General features: G+C 39.7%; 1 protein-coding gene across 1 annotated transcript in view; it reads left to right on the forward strand.

The window, feature by feature from the left end:
• Window positions 1-18,429, forward strand: part of itpr1b (inositol 1,4,5-trisphosphate receptor, type 1b) — an 83,996-nt gene that overhangs the window by 10,322 nt on the left and 55,245 nt on the right. The window contains exons 4-27 of the mRNA XM_085405722.1: window positions 6,677-6,792; window positions 6,917-7,003; window positions 7,479-7,637; window positions 9,818-9,916; window positions 10,032-10,115; window positions 10,384-10,530; window positions 10,698-10,802; window positions 11,020-11,064; window positions 11,179-11,208; window positions 11,703-11,857; window positions 13,944-14,043; window positions 14,121-14,281; window positions 14,427-14,568; window positions 14,656-14,814; window positions 14,903-15,075; window positions 16,050-16,169; window positions 16,252-16,443; window positions 16,527-16,778; window positions 16,874-17,015; window positions 17,109-17,262; window positions 17,466-17,659; window positions 17,739-17,877; window positions 17,976-18,030; window positions 18,140-18,305. Coding sequence (XP_085261848.1) covers window positions 6,677-6,792; window positions 6,917-7,003; window positions 7,479-7,637; window positions 9,818-9,916; window positions 10,032-10,115; window positions 10,384-10,530; window positions 10,698-10,802; window positions 11,020-11,064; window positions 11,179-11,208; window positions 11,703-11,857; window positions 13,944-14,043; window positions 14,121-14,281; window positions 14,427-14,568; window positions 14,656-14,814; window positions 14,903-15,075; window positions 16,050-16,169; window positions 16,252-16,443; window positions 16,527-16,778; window positions 16,874-17,015; window positions 17,109-17,262; window positions 17,466-17,659; window positions 17,739-17,877; window positions 17,976-18,030; window positions 18,140-18,305 — 3,176 coding nt within the window. The remainder of the gene's footprint in view (window positions 1-6,676; window positions 6,793-6,916; window positions 7,004-7,478; window positions 7,638-9,817; window positions 9,917-10,031; window positions 10,116-10,383; window positions 10,531-10,697; window positions 10,803-11,019; window positions 11,065-11,178; window positions 11,209-11,702; window positions 11,858-13,943; window positions 14,044-14,120; window positions 14,282-14,426; window positions 14,569-14,655; window positions 14,815-14,902; window positions 15,076-16,049; window positions 16,170-16,251; window positions 16,444-16,526; window positions 16,779-16,873; window positions 17,016-17,108; window positions 17,263-17,465; window positions 17,660-17,738; window positions 17,878-17,975; window positions 18,031-18,139; window positions 18,306-18,429) is intronic.

The following is an 18,429-nucleotide window of genomic DNA, read 5'->3' on the forward strand; positions in this document are numbered from 1 at the left end:
CTGATTCAAACTAATTTAGTTCTTTAAATCATGGTATTCTTTTGAAAATGCATTATGCTTTTCATCAGTGTAGCTGTATTGTCTGTTTGGCACTGTGTAGGAAAACACCGCACACCACATGCGTGAACCATTTCTTTGTTCAGTTATATTCATAGTTTAGCTATAATTGCTTTCCACATAGCATGCTAACCATAGACTGACCTGATTTACTGAAGCATCAGATTCAAAGTAGAACATTTGCAGCTGTGTGTGATGACATGGGGATCTGATTGAGTCACTATTGGGGGAGTGGAGCATTTTAGGTTTAATAAAATGGTGTAATTTTCATAACCACTTAGTGGGAGCAGTCAACCAGGAACTGCTCCAGCCACAATATAAAGTAAATTGTCCTTAGCGGGTCCTATTCATGTTTTTAACACTTCAGGAATCATGCAGATCTTTTGATTTCTTTACGACAACATTGCCCTCAGGCTACTGCAGTAAAAGTGGCCACAGTTCTGTGGTGGAAATGACAGCTTAGGTTTGGGAACACATTTTGTTTCTGTGAAGTTGGAAGTTAAAACTAGTACACAGAAAAAAATATCCAGAGACGCTGTCTTCTTCTCACAGTCTGAATTACTTTTGTCGTCAGCACACAGTTCAGACACACTACCCTTATGAGTCTTGCACATTTAAAGCCTTATATGCTGCTTTTCTGTACCAGGGAAAATTTGGATGAATAGCAGATAGGCAGCAGTCTTTTATGAGTTTAAACAAGGCCTGCTTTTCCAGCTGAGGATGCAAAGAAATGTGTTCATGTCTGACTGACCTATTCAAATCATATTCAGAGATGTGGTTAATGAATACACTGCAGTAACTGCACAGGGGAACTGTATAAATGTACTTCTGGTAGAGCTGGGCGATATATCGAGTTTTTAAAACATATCGATATATTTTTATACGAGATATAAGATGTGACAATATCCTTTATATCGATATAGTCTATGTTACGTTATAATTATAGTTGTGGAGCCGCAAGTTTGCCTCTCTTTCGTCCACTTTTGTCTCTACGCAACGTTACTCCGCCTCGCCTTCACTGAAGACAACTCCCCCTCCTCCCCCATCGCTTCACGTGCAGGCAGCGACAAGACGGACACGGCAAATCTCCGTTAACGAGTTACTGCGCATCGCCCCATGCGTGGGGCTGGACGGCGTTAACGTGCTAACGAGCTAACCGCGCTAACGAGCTAACAGCGCTAACAGCGCTAACCCTAAAATCCTTTCATTCTCTCAAAAGTTGATAGCGCGCCTTATGTATGAATTCTGGTTGTGCTTGATGGCCGCGAACCGATTTTATGTGGTACACGGCGCTCAGCAATCTGTCAAAATGTTTGAGTACGACTTTGGTCAGCTACGGAGCTGCACCGCTTGATAGGTTGTCGGCGCATTACGGCTACCGAGGAGCTTCGCGGAGTGATACGTACTGTGCATCAACGTAATATTACCGTATTGTGTGTGTATAAGGACCATAAATGGCACCTGTAAGAGACGTGGTTATGAAGCGGATTTCAAACTCCAGGCTGTCAGTCACACAGCAAAACTTGGGAACAGAGCAGCTGTGAAATCTGTCTTTGTTATTACGCTCAGCGTCTTTTAGTTTATATTTTGACTGCACAATTGTGAGCTCTTTGTTTAGCACAAAAACAACCTTGTTTTCTTTTATTTATGGAGCATGATTATTTAATGAATGCTCATAATTTAATTTTGAGTAATTTTTCATGTACATCTGTGCTGTATGTTAATAAAAGTGCCTGTGTGACATCTGGGACACAGCTTTGACTAAGAACTCTTTTTGTTCTTACTTTATGGCTTAAAAAAAATATCGAGATATATATCTTATATCGCCATCCAGCTAAAAAATATCGAGATATGAATTTTGGGTCATATCGCCCAGCCCTAACTTCTGGTATCATGCTAGGGTTCCTTTTATGACATAAACTTACATATATTATCCTAAATAAAATGGTATATTTAGATTACAGATCATTTTTATGAGTCAAGGAAGCAATAAAGAGATTTTTTTTTTTTGGGGGGGGGTGGTATTGTGAAGTAATACATAATCCAGCCACAGACAGTAGTATCACCTCTTCTATTAAGGCGAGTGTTCAATAGAAACAGAGTGAAACCAGAGCTAAATCCTGACGTCTTGGTTTGGTAATAATAGAACCTGTAAGCTGTTTAAAAAGTCTTTATCTCAAGGATGTATGTAGGGAACCAGTTTTATTTTAAATCTACGTGTATGTCAGTCTATGTTCACATACAGGTTAACTCCATGATTGCATGTCATTTTACCTGTGCATATAAAACTTTGTGGGTACAGGAAAGCTTGGCGCTCAGCTCTGCTCAGTCGTCCTCTCGTGCACAATATTATGACTGTTTTTGTTGTTAGAAACACAAAATCCAGAAAACTGATAAATATTATATAATTTGAGATGCCATCCAAGCTGCACTTTGCATATAATTAGTAAAAACTGGAATGTGTTGTTGGACTCATTTGTTATTTACCTGAGAAAGAACAGGTAGCAAGATGCTCTAAGAGGAAAAAAGGCAAGAGCAAAAAGCCATGGTTAGCAGGGGAAACGTTTGGTTTTGGCATTTATGTGAATTCTATGCTTCAGACCGCATACTGCATGGGATGTTTTAAAAATGTAAATTTACCTGCCCTGCCACACTGTAAGAAACTGTTCATGACTGCTTTGGGAATTGATGTGATGTAGCATCAGCTGTCTGTGGCATGTGCTGGACAAGCAAGTCAAATCCCTGGAGGCCTCATCTTCTTCTTAACCACCGGACACCTTCAGAGCTCGTTGAGAAGTCTACAATGCAGTGGATCAGAGCTGTTTTGGTGCCCAAAATGTACGTCATGCACCAAATGTGCAAGTAAAATATTTGAAATAAATGTCCCCATTTCTGTTCTACCTGCTGTTTTAAATACAGCCAAATATTAACTAATGTGTAAGAAAACCCACAAAGAGCTTTTGGCCTTTTAGAATTTCATTTATTACCCTGACTTCTTTCACTTTACTGCTTTTTTTTTTTTTTTTAAATTAATTTACCATCAAGTCAGTTAACTTTTGAGCTATTTAACGGTACAGTTAAGTAGGAGAGGGGGTTTTAATCAGTTTCAGCTGCTTTGGTGTTAATGAAATTAACAGGTGCACTAGAGGGGCAACACTGAAACAACACCCAAAATGATTTAGAGCTGACATGTTTCCTCCTCATCATCTTTGACTGTTTTTGCTAGTTTGCATTTGGCTAGGGTCGGTGTCGCTGCTACATTTCTATCAAAAAATGTGGTATCTTTTAATTCCTAACACATTACTCAGTCCCTATCAGGATAAGGGAGTTTTTTCCCCCTATTGAGATGTTTTGAAAATTTTCCCTTTAATTTTTTTCAAGAATGTATGTATACCAATCTTGTTCTTTTTTTCCAGGCTCAGAGTAAACATATTATTTCTTCACAAGTATTTTCAGTAGGGCTTGAGTGCGCATGAGGAATGAAAAATGTGAATTTAAACCATTTAAATGAATGAAAAAGGTTGTTATTTATGACAGCTTTCAGTTGGGAATTAGGAAACCAAAGTCATGAAATCAAGCAAGAGATTGAATTAGAGATGTTTAAGAACCATCACTCAGGCACTGACATCTCCTTTTGAAGTTTGTCATGATTAGCTTGTTAAAGAAACAGGAAATGTTAAGTAATCAGTTGGGAAAACACCTACTCTGAGGGTTTTGTTTTGCTCTGTTACATTAGGATGCCTGGGGGAACTACACTGGTAGGCTTAACAGAGCTAAGGCAGAGAGACAGGGACCAATAAAAGAGAAAGAAGCAGTGGTCTTTATGAGTGGAAAAATTACTCACTTGCCCTCATGTTAGCGTAAAAGGGTAATGCATGGGTATTGTACTGGATGCACTGTGTAAGGCCTTCATTTTTTGAAAATATGATTCTCTGTAGAAGTCTCTGTAGCTTCGTCTTACTTCCTAAACCCAGATAAAATTCACAGTTATTACTATGAATCAGGGATCAGGGTTGCCTCACTTCACTCTGTTGGAGCAAATTGCGAGCTTTAAATCAGAGGCCAAATGTGAAATTCATTTTCTACAAAGCAGTATTTCTAAAACAGGAAATACTGCTTTACCTATTTTTTTTCTTTCATTATTCACTGATGTTACAGAGTAGAATGACGCTACCATTCAGTAAAATGGATCCACTTGTAGTTTTCTGCTATGACAACTCGTGATGCTCTCTAAAATGCCAATGATGACAGGAAAGTGTATATAAATGTCTTTATTTTGTTATTTCAGTGATTTTCCCTTAAAAACCTACATACTTATTACTCTTTGCATAATAATTGGTTAAGTGTGCAAAAGGTGTGCTTTAGAGTTTTATTGTTCAAAGATTGGATTTGGAGCAGTTAAAAATTCAAATTTTTAACTGCTCTAAAAGAAAGGACTCAATTTCGTTGCTCGTTAGCGATTGTAATGTGTTAGTTTCTTACTTCCATCTCTTTTTGTTTTTCTTTCGCTTTTGGTTGAGCCTAATTGTGGTAAATGCTGTAAAAAATGTAGTCTTTTAGGTAAATTACACTATTTTCTCATGTTATTATCGTTCCTTCAAGCAAATACTTCTCTGCCCGTAATATTTAGGTTCTTCCCAGTCTATTTTTGTCTTTTCCTGGCTGCCTACCCCATCAGACAGATGTTTTTGCCACAGCCCACTTTTCTCTGTTGGTCCTTGGCCTCCTGTCATCCTGTCCTCCCTCTTCTACCCATGCCACATGATAGATAACTCTGGGACGCTCCTGCAGTGGCTGCATTTCCAACAGCAGCATCCACTCGGGCTTTAAAAAAACTGTACCACATTTATAGCTCACTGGGTCTCCTGTTCCACTTAGCATATACAGTACAGTGTCTACAGTATACTATAAAGAATTGAGCATGTTTGCTTCTAGTGGGTAATTCAGTCTGACCAGATAAAAGACGATTAATTTACTTCATGTTGCAAACATTATCTATAAATACCTGCAACACAAGTAAATTTTATTTTGTTCTACTGTTATAATCATTACTATTTGTGGATTTAGTAGTTCACTGTTTTGAGGTGTTGTTTTTGAGAGACTGGCAATTTATCCTTAATCTTGACATGAACAGCTAAATGTGAAGATGCTCAGGTCGTCGGTGTCACAGTGAAATCAACCACTGGTTCTTAGATTTAGCAATTTTCAAGCTTCTGTGTTAGCATTTTGTCCATCACTGTGTTACTTGGAGCCACAATTTACCATGTTTGGATGAAATGTTGGATAAGTCATCAGCCAATACTAGCAGCCTGTCCATGTACCGCACAGTCACACATAGCTGATTATTATTGCTTTGTAACACTCTAAAAATATTTGTTTATGCCAGCTGAATCTGCCCATATTCCTAACTCTCATATTCTTTAGGAAGTAGGTGTCCATAAAATTCAAAGCTTTTTATACCTAAAGCTTTAAACATGTTTAATGTTGTAAACTTTGAGGGCACTTTAGTGTGTACGTCTGTAGGGATTAACTCTGTTATGGAGCCAAACTGTTTTGGCAATCGGGCCAATCAGCTGACCAGCATTCATTGTGACAGTGGGGGAAATTTATGTTCATACTCGTATCTTACATCAACCTATTGAGTTCCTGTTTCTTTATTCTTTGCTCCCTTTTAACCATTCAAATTTTAAACTGTTCTGTTATTTCTGCTAATGCCAGGTACATCTTTTGTTGCTCATAACTTTTATAGTTTTTAAAATATTAAGCTTTATAACATTTCAACTCGTCATATCTCTTAAACTCCAGAGACATGAGCCATGTGCCAGTATAGCTTCAGACACTACTGACACTGAAAGAACTTTTTTGATACCGTTTACCGTTTTTCCATGAATTACGTTTGTTTCAGGATAGGAAACCTGTCCTTCTCTCAGATTTCAAACTCTGGATTTGAAGCAGTTTTTTCTTTCGTCATATTTCTCTCTGGGATGAGTGCAGGTTTGCCTCATTGGGACAAGCAGGCACCCAGAGAGCGGGCGGTGCAGGTTCGAGTCCTACCTGCATGTTTTCCCCGCTCTTGCTCCCTCTGCTTTCTTGACACTCTTCAGTGTACCCTTTCAAATAAAGCCATCTTCAGCAGGCAGTTCAGCTTCTTCAGCTGTTTTCGGGACATGATTTCTGCTACACGGCATTTTAGCAGGAAATGCAACTTTTTCTAGTATGATATTGTATTAAGGTTATATCTTGTAAAACGAATGCAGGGTAAAGTACTATATTGTATTGAACATCTTGCACAAACTCTGGAGAGGAGTGTCCTGTGCCATTTGTGTTGACAAAATAACTTGTGTATATATATATATATATATATATTTTTTTTTTTTTTTCAAAATTAAACTCAGGAGCGTACAGTGTTTGGTGCGACTCTGTAAGACTTCTAGTCTTTCAACATTTAAAACTATCAAACTAAATTGCACACAGGTCATCATTTTCAGTTCCACAGTGTGCCAAAACCTTGCTTTGTTCTACTGACACATTCCTCTGTTTGCTGAGGTCAAGCAGACCACTGCTGATATGAAAAGATGAAGTGTAACTTTTCGCCTTCCTCTTCTTATTTCCCCCCTAGATTGCCTTTTCAAACTGTGTCCTATGAACAGATACTCGGCACAGAAACAGTTCTGGAAGGCAGCAAAACCTGGAGGCAACAGCACTACTGACACAGTCCTCCTCACTAAACTTCATGTAAGTCTGACATCACCATTCCAACATCTTGCAGTGCTGTGTAACTTTGTGCTGTTGTGTAGAAAATGTGCACAGACAAAAATGCTGCATGTTTCCATCTCTGTACCTCTGTTCTGTGCATTAGCATGCTGCTGATCTTGAGAAGAAGCAGAATGAGTCTGAAAACCGAAAGCTGCTGGGGACAGTTATCCAGTATGGAAATGTCATTCAGGTGCGTTTAAGGCCCAGTGAGATAAGGTTCTTTGCTTAACAGAAAAGCTGCAGTATTTAAGATTGAAGATAACTCTATTTAATGAAAGAGGCGTTTTAAATAACTGCTACAGCACAAAGATGTGCTGTAAAGTTATCTGTTGCAGGCTCTATTATCTTTACACATTACAAAGGAATGTTTTGCACTCGAGTATGAGGTCATCGGTAACTAGAAATGTAGTCTATGACACCCACAAGGACTACAGTATATACAGTAGGTCATGGATAAATAGCTATACAGTGTATATGTTAGTATATCAGTGACTTGTTGGTTAACTGGTTTCAGGGGAGATCATTTTAAAAATATTAATAAATAAAAGGCTTTTGTATCAGTCAGCTTATATGATCCATGCTCTGTAATTCTTTCCACTGTCTCATTATGATAGTAGCTGTGGGGGTTGTGACCGTGTGATTCTGTTTTTTCTTGTTGCCAACAGTTGCTGCACTTGAAAAGCAATAAATACCTGACAGTGAACAAGCGCTTACCTGCACTGTTGGAGAAGAATGCCATGAGAGTGACGCTGGACTCTGCAGGAAACGAGGGATCCTGGTTCTACATCCAGCCTTTCTACAAGCTCAGATCCCTGGGAGACAGTGTGGGTAGAGCAGGGTGTGGGAGTCAAGTTAATTATGCTCAGCAAGAGAAATCAAGGATATATTTTTAGACTTTTAAAGAGGTTTGAAAACAGGAGTTACGTAGACTGATGTGTAGCGCAGAAAATTGGAACGCCAGAATAGGTTTACATTTAGCAATTGTACACTCACCTGCTGACTACTAAACTACTGATAAACTTTTTCAAGTCCTCCCAGTTTGTTTCTGGGTTCTTGCAGTTGTTTTCGCAGTATCCAAAAAAACAAACAAACAAACAAACATTCAGCAACCTGCTTTAGACGGCTCAGGTTTATTTATTTACTTATTTATTTATTTTTAATGTATAGCCCCAAATTATGTCAGTACTGTAAACATTTGCTTCAGTTTTACTAGTTTACAATGATAATGTTAAATACTTAAAAGCCAGTTCTTATTAAATATATAACTACATAGTAATAAATTATTATATCCACTCACTGGACATTTTATTAGGTATCAGGCTGAACCCTGTTCCCCTTTGACCTACCGTAATTAATTGTGGCAGATATTCAGCCTGGTGAGGGACATTTCTTAGAGATTTTGGTCCTTATTGACATGATGGCATCACAAAGTTGCTGAAGATTTGTCTCCTTCCGCCACATCTTAAAGGTGCTTTAATGATTTAAGCCAAGATTGGTGCACTGTGCTCCTAAAGCTCATGGTCAGCAGCAATACTCAGGTTAGATGTGACAATGTTTATGCCAAATTCTGACCCCACTGTGCAAATGTTGCAGCAGATATTAAGACTCAGATCAAGCAACATTTTTCCAATATTCTGCAGTCCAATCCTGATGAGCGCTCGTTAAATGTAGCGTCAGTTTCCTGTTCTAGGCTGACTAGAATTTGGTCTTTTACTGCTGTAGCCCATCTGCGTGCTGCGTATTCAGCGATGTCCTGTTGTCTTCCTGTCAGCTCGAAGTTGAATGGTTTGAACATCAGCAGGCTGTGCTGTCTATGTCCATTGACTTGAGTTGCTAACATTTGATTGGCTGGTTAGCATTGTATTAGTGATTAGTATTACAGTTAAAGTGGTATACCTAATAAAGTGACCAGTGAGTGCATATCAGTTAATGTCCTTCTTTAAGTGGATTTAATGGAAAACTATAGATTTTATTGTTTTTGTATTTGTGTTTGGGAGTTTTAGGTGCAAGAAATCTGAAATATTAAAATAAAAAATATTCATGTAACTGCACTCAACCTCTTAAGAAGTCTGCAGGTTTAGGTGTGTGCAGTTAAATAGAAGTGGATTTACCTTACCTGGCCTTACCTGTGGTACACTTGCCTCTAGCAGCTACATTGGAGGCTACTGGTTTAACACACTTTAACTATTAGTAGTGTAGTTATGTTGTGGATATTGTTGGTGCCAGGTTTTGACCTGGAAAGTAAGATGCGGTGATATGGAAAGAGCACACACTACACTGACATAACCTCTAATCCTCCGGCTCCTTTTTCTACTCCTGGTGGATGGAAGCTAATAGAGTTAAGACGACTGATCAGCTAATTAAGTTGCATTTTATTAATCCTCTTGGACCAGTTTTTCTTCTGCATGATTCATCCTCCCTACACAGGAACAGGGGCTGCTCCAGTGCAGAACTTATACATTCCACCAGCGCCACCAGTGGAAATGACAGGAGAGGCTAAAGGCTTTAACTATTCTGTTTGAATATGAAGGTTTTTCTTTGAGGGACAAATGTCTCATACTTGTCAGCTGGACTGGTTGCAGAAAGTAGAAGTTTGTCTATTAAAGTTGATCTGGTTCCTTGCCTGAAAGGCAGAGATTTCAAACTTGTTGTGAGACTGTTTTTTAAATTACTTCACCTAATTCAAATTTCTTTTAATGTTCAGATTGTGTGCAGCAAAAACGAATCAGCTGTTGATCAAAAGATGTTTGTTAGACTGAAGTTTCTTTTTATTATTTTCTAATACCTGCTCTCATATGTCATATGTGGTGAATATGTAATGTTAGAGACAAGGGCTACAATTTCATTATTTTCCTCAGGCTCTTTCCCACACAGTATGGTCTACAGCACCACCTAGTGGTTGACTGGAAGCTTGTTTCAGTATTGCAAAATAATATACAGTAGTTATCCCAACCATCCTCCATTTAATGCACCATTTTCTTTGTTTCTCTTGTTGCTCCTGCAGGTGGTGATTGGAGATAAAGTAGTCCTTAACCCCGTCAATGCTGGACAACCTCTGCATGCAAGCAGCCACCAGCTAGTTGACAACCCAGGGTGCAATGAGGTACAAAACACACAGTTTTGTTAAACTTCATTTCTGTCCATCCAATTCTGGGTGAATGCACATACACTTTATTTTATATATATATGAAGTAAAATAAAATACTCCTATCTTTCAGGTTAATTCTGTGAATTGCAACACAAGTTGGAAAGTTGTTCTCTTCATGAAATGGAGCGACAACAAGGAAACGATACTCAAGGGGGTCAGTGAGCTCAGATTTCTGCATGTGGTTGTTTTTTTGTGGGGTTGTTTTTTTTTTTTTTGTTTTTTTTTTTACATTAAGCATTTTTTCCCCAAATGTACATATAACATCCTTACTGGCTACAAAGCAGGCGTATTAGAACACATGAAACGCAGTTTAATAGGAACAACAATAACCTAAAAACACCATTTAAGTTTGAAAATAAAACAGTCGAAAGAGAATAAAAACCATGGTAACTGTCCACGTGTGTTTATCAATGTAACTGCAGGGCGATGTAGTCCGGTTGTTCCATGCGGAGCAGGAGAAGTTTCTCACTTGTGACGACTATAGGAAGAAGCAATATGTTTTTCTTAGGACAACCGGCCGGCAGTCTGCGACTTCTGCCACAAGCAGCAAAGCACTGTGGGAAGTTGAGGTCAGTAATTATGTAAATGCACAATGCCTTTGAAGCTCAGTTTTCTGATAATTGAGTACTTAAAACTTAATGTTCACCACTATCTTTGAGCACAGTAAAAGTGATGTTGCTCAAATAAATAATGCGGGTTTATTGTAATTTGTGTTTGCGTGTTTTGCCGTTGCCAGGTGGTTCACCATGACCCATGCAGGGGAGGTGCAGGCTACTGGAACAGCCTTTTCAGGTTTAAACATTTGGCCACAGGGTGCTATTTGGCTGCTGAGATGGGTGAGGTGTGTGTCACCATGTTTACTTTCGTATTTTTGATTTGCAGTTATCACTTTGTACCCATGCTACTTTGTCATGAGCTTCCAGAACAATACTGTGAAATGTTTGGTTCAAAGCTTTGTTACTGTATATACACATGCTGGGATGTTGAAAGCACAGCAAAGGGACAGCAATATGAAAAGTAATGATGCTGAGGAGGCTGTTTTAATGTATGTTTGCCAGGTTAATCCCGACTTTGAGGAGGAGAATGCCGAGCAGCGGCCCTCTGTAAGTAAGCCTGATCGCTTCCCCCCTGAGTGCTCTGCAATGCCCTGCTGGTTGCCTCACCGTTATTAATCTTGCTTGTTAAAATCTCTGCTGGGTCTGTGCTTCCTGCTCTAGGTGGTGGACTTTACACCCTTTAATTTCCAGGTACTGTCACACAGTCTTTACATAGTTGCAGCAACGTATTTCAAACATTTCTTGTTGTCTCAATGTTGATCATGCATGCTTGTTGCCTTTTTGTTCGCTGCAGTTTTTGTGGCACCCTGTTCATTTTTTTTGTGTGTGTTTAGTTGCACTTGATAACCACATGGTGTCACCATTCTAGCATCCTACCTGATGCATGTCTTAAGTGAAATTGCCATTAGGTGTCAGTGTTGTTATCTATGGTTTGATCATGCTGTTGGTCCAGCAAAGTCCAGCTGTATGATCAATTGTTTGGTTTTTTTTCAACTTCCATCAGATATTAAATCTAATTTGTAAAATCAGATTAGCTGGTGATTAGTGGGTTGACGTAAGAAGACAACCTGGATATGCCTTTGCCTCAGTATAGTTGAATAGTGTAGCCATATTTTTTCCGTAAGCTGCAATCATTTTGTGTTTTAGTGGTTTGCGCCTCCTCACTGCATGCTTTCTTCCTTTAGTTGGATGGAGATAATGAAGCTTTACGTGGTCGCCTGCGGGGTCCACAGGAGAAAATCATGTACACTTTGGTGCCTGTTCCTGATGGTATGGATATTTCCTCCATCTTTGAGCTGGACCCTACCACTCTGAGAGGCGGGGACTCCATGGTGCCCAGGTTTGGCATTTAACACAAACTTTTTTATTCACATAAGCATGCCACAAATACTGCTTCTGAAGCCACTGAATTTATGCAAGTTCACAGTATGCAGAAATCAAAAGTAAAATGTTCCTAGTGTACAATCATAAAAGATGTTAAGATTAGTGTTCAGACACGTCCAATCAGACCAATAAGTGGTTTCATAGATGCCTCAGTAGTGTTTTTTTTGTTTGTTATTTCAGTGGGGGGGAAAAAGCATCAGGAATGTTGTAAAATATGGGGGAAATATGCAGATGACAAATATCTCAACAACACCTTGGCTAATCAAAAAGACCGCAATGATGTCAAGACTTCAGCAGTTCAAACAGTGACAATAGTAAACTTTTGACTCATGTGCATTGTGAGGGGGAATTTGGAACGGCAGTGGAAAGGGAGTTTCTGAGGTGATGACTGCGTTTTGCAAGGCTGGACAAGGGCCAGTTTTGTTATGAGTGGTCTGACACATCTTTCAAACCAGAGACAAAGACGTAGTTGTGTTGTTTGGGTAAATTTTTGTTGTTGTTTTTTTTGTTTTATTTACTTTCAGAAATCATGGAGCCTGTGTGTGTGCGTGTGTGTGCGTGTGTGTGTGTCACACTGGTAAGCTTGAGATTGTGTGAAACTTACCAAGGAGAGTTAGGAAAGTCCCAGTATGGCATGAAACAGGAAACCGCTGAGGTTTGGATAGTGTTCACAATAAGGGAAAAACTTTCAGTTTTCTAAGATGACATGCACTATCACTTAAAAACACACTTTAAAAAAAAAACAAAAACATCTGGCAGAAATGTTTTTTGGATTTATTTTCTTAGATTAAAATTTGATGATACAAAAGCAGTCGCACGATGCAATATATCATGTAGTCTCTGTCCTAAGGTTGGTGATAAGCCTCTGGCTTATTCGTAATGAGCCTCAGTTTGGTTTCTCAATTCCAGCTGACATCACTGTGTTAAAGAGAGAATGTGTCGTTCTAACATTACAATTGTGTAATCGTCATTGTCACTGCACATAAGGTGAGCTTAGATTCTCCCCACCTTCTATCAAAGCCTCTATTGTGTGGCATAGTCAGGTGTGTGTCTGCATGATGCAGGCTACTACTACGCCTCCCACTCCAACCTAAAATAACCTTGTCCCTCAAACTTCAGCCAGGGGACTAACTAATGCCTGGCAGAACCAGTACACAAAGGTAAGCCTGTTAGCCTCAGTAGGCGGTTATGTAATGCCTGCCAAGAATATGGCTGCTGTCTGTGCTGAAGACCTCTCTCTCTCTCACACACACACACACACACACACACACACACACACACACACACGCTTACTCACTCACACACGTGGAGCTGGCTGGATGCTTTGAGAATGAAGGACGTAGTTGGCTCAAACTTTACTATGTGTAAAGGTTGAGTGCTTAATGTAAGAGAGATAATACTGTACAGGTCACTGCTGGCTAATCTGTACAAACAACACACTTTCCTGAGGAAGCCACTGTAAGCAGCCTTTTCCAGAACCAGGAAGCTTGTTTACAATTATCAGCTGCACGTTTGTCACATAACAGCGTCCAATAATAAATCTAATCAGAGTGCTTATGGTCTTCTGTGTTTTTTCAGACAGGAGTTGATTTATGGTCTTTTGTAGGTCTTAATTGTGAGCCATGTTGTGAGCTGAAAATGGAGGTCTTGGCCTGAGAGTGGAATAAAAGCTTGTTGAATGGAGCTGTCTGTCTTATTGAACGCTCAAAGCCTCCTTAAATCTGTCTAATATTCATAAAACACAACGGGATTTAAAACAGAAGATTTAGAAAGTTATTAAAGAAAGAAAATATAATGTGCCTTCGTATCTATTCTTGATCACAGAATGCCCACAACATTAAAACAAGGTTGCGTTTGTAGCTGTTGATAGCACCAAAGGCTTATACATGGGCTAACAATGATTTTACTCCATGATTAGTCTGATTATTGAAGCGCTATGCTAACTTGTCCCCATCACACTCCACTGTGCTCTGTAGCTGATTCGCAGCTTCTGTTTGTCTTTTGTTTTATTTCATCACATCAGCTTCCTCTCTTATTTACAGGAGCTCCTATGTGAGGCTACGACATCTGTGCACCAACACATGGGTTCATAGCACCAACCTCCCCATTGACAAAGAGGAGGAGAAGCCTGTTATGCTACGGGTGAGTAGTTGCTGTGGATCAACATGCGAATGAGTCTTTATTAACAGTTACAGTGATTGATTTGATGTTTTTTCCAGATTGGAACATCAGCAGTAAAGGAAGACAAAGAAGCGTTTGCCATTGTCCCAGTGCCACCAGCAGAAGTGCGTGATTTAGACTTTGCTAACGATGCAAGTAAAGTGTTGGCGTCCATTGCTGGAAAGCTGGAAAAGGGTACCATTACACAAAATGAAAGGAGGTATGTATGACACCAGACTGCTAACTTTCTTATTGGGCTTTATATTTTATTTGTAAGTTGTTTATTTGGATAGTATAAGTATAGAAGGACATTTTTCACTGAAATTAAGACTAAACTGTTGAGTTGGAACTTGTACCCTCTCCAGGTTTGTGACAAAGCTCCTGGAAGATTTAGTTTTTTTCGTGGTAGACATCCCCAACAGTGGGCAGGATGTCTTGGAGATCATGGTCAACAAACCTAACAGGGAAAGACAGAAACTCATGAGAGAGCAGAATATTCTTAAACAGGTAGGCCTTAAACCTATGAGACAGTTTATGTACTGGTTTAAAATGTTCACTTTAGGCACTAAAACAAATCCCTGTTGCCTTTTACAGATTTTCAAACTTCTTCAAGCCCCTTTCACTGACAGTGGTGATGGTCCCATGCTGCGACTGGAAGAGCTGGGAGACCAGCGCCACGCACCGTTTAGACATATTTGCAGGCTTTGCTACAGAGTGCTCCGCCATTCCCAGCAAGATTACAGGAAGAACCAAGTAGGTTCAACACCACAGCTTCACTCAGAGCTTGGGTAGTGTGACATTTTCTCTGCATTGATTACCCCCTCCTTTGTCTGATTTGCAGGAATATATAGCCAAACAGTTTCGCTTCATGCAGAAACAGATAGGATATGATGTGTTGGCAGAAGACACAATAACTGCTTTACTTCACAACAACCGGAAGCTGCTGGAAAAACACATAACTGCTGCTGAGATAGACACATTCGTCACACTAGTGAGGAAGAACCGGGAACCAAGGTAAGGCTTACAGAAAGACACGCCCTGGCTGCTCTCTTCAAACTGTAACACAAGGAGCCCCTGTGGCTAGACTGGGTCAGATTTGCTTATTTAGCAGCTCTGAAGGAATGCAAATCTATGTAAACGTATTCAAATGAGTGAAGTACGAATATGAGTGGAATTGCTTGTGCAGGACCTCGGTACTAGAGGGAATATGCTGACAGCTAGTGCGTAAATGTATTTTGTTTATGTCATGTAAATTGCTGTTAATGATGTGTGAATGAGGTGGATCCAGTGGTTCAAACAGAGAGGACTGTTTGAAATGTTAGAGTACTGAGGCAGGGGGAACGGCCAAGAACATTTTAATATACAGTAGTTTATTTATTCTTCCTCACATAGGATAGTATGTACAGTGGCACCCCGGCTTACGAAGACCCCATTTAACGAAAAATTCAAGTTACGAAGGCACTTAACGGCAATATTTTTGCCCGTGGTACGACAAAATGCCCGTGTAACGAAATCAGTTTGCGAAATGCGTTTCGCTGTTCCACGTGAAAGACGTATTGTTGTTTGCAGTGCGCTATTTTGTGTGCTTTTCGTTTGCAATTAGCCTATCGTTCATTCATAATGGGGCCGGCATAAGGCATAAATATGAGCGAGTTTAAAAAAATGTAAAAAAATGTCATTGCACAGTGTACGTACGTACATTAATTAACGTAAATGTAAGTTTTAGTTTTGATGTTTAGAATTAAATTCCCTAATGTTATGTACATATGCACGTACGTATGCATGCATGCATACATATGCTTTCTTCAGCCTCCACCAAGACCTTCGTCTTCAGCCGCATCGCCTCACTCAAAAGGTGCTTCGACTTACGAAACCTTTGACTTACGAAAGACCCTCTGGAACGAATTAATTTCGTAAGTCGGGGTTCCACTGTAGTCTGAAATTTGTTTCTTTATTTTTTAATTTAATATATTGTCATCTGTCACCAGGTTTCTGGACTACCTGTCAGATCTCTGTGTGTCCATGAACAAATCCATCCCTGTGACACAGGAGCTCATCTGCAATGCTGTGCTGGACTCTAGCAATGCTGACATCCTCATTGAAACCAAGTGAGATGCTCATTTTCATCAGGTGCTTTAATGTGGTAAACTGAAATGAGAGCTTACAAAAAATGTTGGTGTTGTGTACCAGATTGGTTCTGTCGAGGTTTGAGATTGAGGTGGCGACAAACGAGGACAATCCAGTGGAGGCGGAAGATGAAGAGGAGGTGTGGCTCTTCTGGAAAGATAACTCTAAGGAGATCCGGAGTAAGAGCATCCGGGAGTTGGCCCAGGATGCAAAGGAAGGCCAGAAGGAGGATCAGGAGGTGGTCAGCTACTACAGGTGTCGTGTCTTTATGATGATAATTTTAATAAAAAGATTACAGCTCAGATTTAGAAAGGACTAAGAATCCATTTTCTTCCCAGGTGCCAGCTGAACCTTTTTGCCCGGATGTGTCTGGACCGTCAATATCTCGCCATCAACAAGATCTCCGGTCAGCTGGACGTGGATTTGATCCTGCGCTGTATGTCCGATGAAGACCTGCCGTACGACTTGAGAGCATCTTTCTGCCGTCTGATGCTGCACATGCATGTCGACCGTGACCCTCAGGAGCAGGTCACGCCTGTCAAATATGCTCGTCTGTGGTCTGAGATTCCATCTAAAATCGCTATTGATGAGTGAGTTCATATCATAAACCCTTTAAAGGGGCGTGTATCGCCATTTCAGAAACGACGCAGTGTCTTTTAAAAGCGATTCTCCTCTAATTATCCAGCTATGACAACGATGGGACCACACGGGATGAGATCAAAGAGCGCTTCAGCCTCACCATGGATTTTGTGGAGAACTACCTGAGAGAGGTGGTGTCGCAGAATATTCCCTTCTCTGACAAGGAGAAAAACAAGCTTACTTTCGAGGTAACGCTTCTTTGTTTGTGGTATGAACAGATGAGAAGTGACATCCGTTTATTAAAGTTGTAAATCATTTGTTGGTTCTTTTCCTGCTTGTAGGTCGTGAACCTGGCAAGGAACCTCATATACTTTGGTTTTTACAACTTCAGTGACCTGCTTCGACTGACAAAGATCTTACTGAACATTTTAGACTGTGTACATGTCAACACCATCTACCCCATTAACAAGATAGAGAAGGAAGAAGAAAACAAAGGTAAAGAGTGAATGTTTTCCCTTAGCCTGAATACTTTCTTGCAGCAACGATTTTATCAAGCTCTCACTTTTCCAGGTGTGTAGAGTTTTAAGGAGAAATAGTATCAACAAATAACATCTGACCTAAAATTAAATAGAGTTTCATTTCACTATTTTTTTCCTTCATGCAGATTTGAATGTTTTCTTGCTCTGTCTGTATTATAGGTGGCAGTAATGTGATGAAGTCCATTCACGGAGTTGGGGAGCTGATGACCCAGGTGGTGCTGCGAGGAGGCGGTTTGCTGCCCACCACACCAACTCATCAGCCTGAGGGCGATGTGGTTAAAACTCAGACTGAACCGGAGAGAGAAGATATCATGGTCATGGACACAAAGCTCAAGATCATTGAGATTCTGCAGGCACGACATCAGGATCATTATCATTATTATTTTTTAAAAATCCTTCGACTATATTGTAACTTTTATCTGTTTTATTCAGTTCATTTTGAACGTTCGGCTAGACTACAGGATCTCCTGCCTGCTCTGTATTTTCAAACGAGAATTTGATGAGAACAACCCACAAGGAGACAACACTGCTATTCAGAATGGATCCAATAATGTCACAGGTCCGATGCCAGGTGTGAAACTCTTAACCTTGTTAATTACATTATTTAACATATATGTATATAATTATAAAGAACTTATTTGAAGTATTTTTTCTTTTCTTTTTTTTAAGGAAATTTTGACTTTGAAAACATTGAGGAACAAGCAGAAGGGATCTTTGGAGGAAGGTGATTCTTAAATTGGATTCTTAAGTTTTTTAATGGGCTTTAATTGCCTGTAGTAAGTTTTTTTTAATAAAGTAAAATTGAGGTAGTGTTTGTCATTTTTTTTGTTTAGTGAAGAAAACACCCCACTAGACCTGGATGACCATGGTGGTCGCACTTTCCTGCGGGTCCTTCTGCACCTGACCATGCATGACTACCCGCCCCTCGTGTCTGGAGCGCTTCACCTGCTCTTCAGACACTTCAGCCAGAGACAAGAGGTCCTCATGGCCTTCAAACAAGTAAGTCATCCACACCTGATTTTAATAGCAAGTCCTCTGAAATAATTCTAATAACTTGACTTTTTACAGATGAAGTTAAATTTGATGAAAACATTAAAAAAAAATTTTTTTGTTAAACCTTAAA

This window comes from Rhamphochromis longiceps, linkage group LG5, assembly GCF_057381845.1.
Source record: "Rhamphochromis longiceps isolate RC_006_pf linkage group LG5, R_longiceps_female_GT1.1, whole genome shotgun sequence".
Classification (NCBI taxonomy): domain Eukaryota; kingdom Metazoa; phylum Chordata; class Actinopteri; order Cichliformes; family Cichlidae; genus Rhamphochromis; species Rhamphochromis longiceps.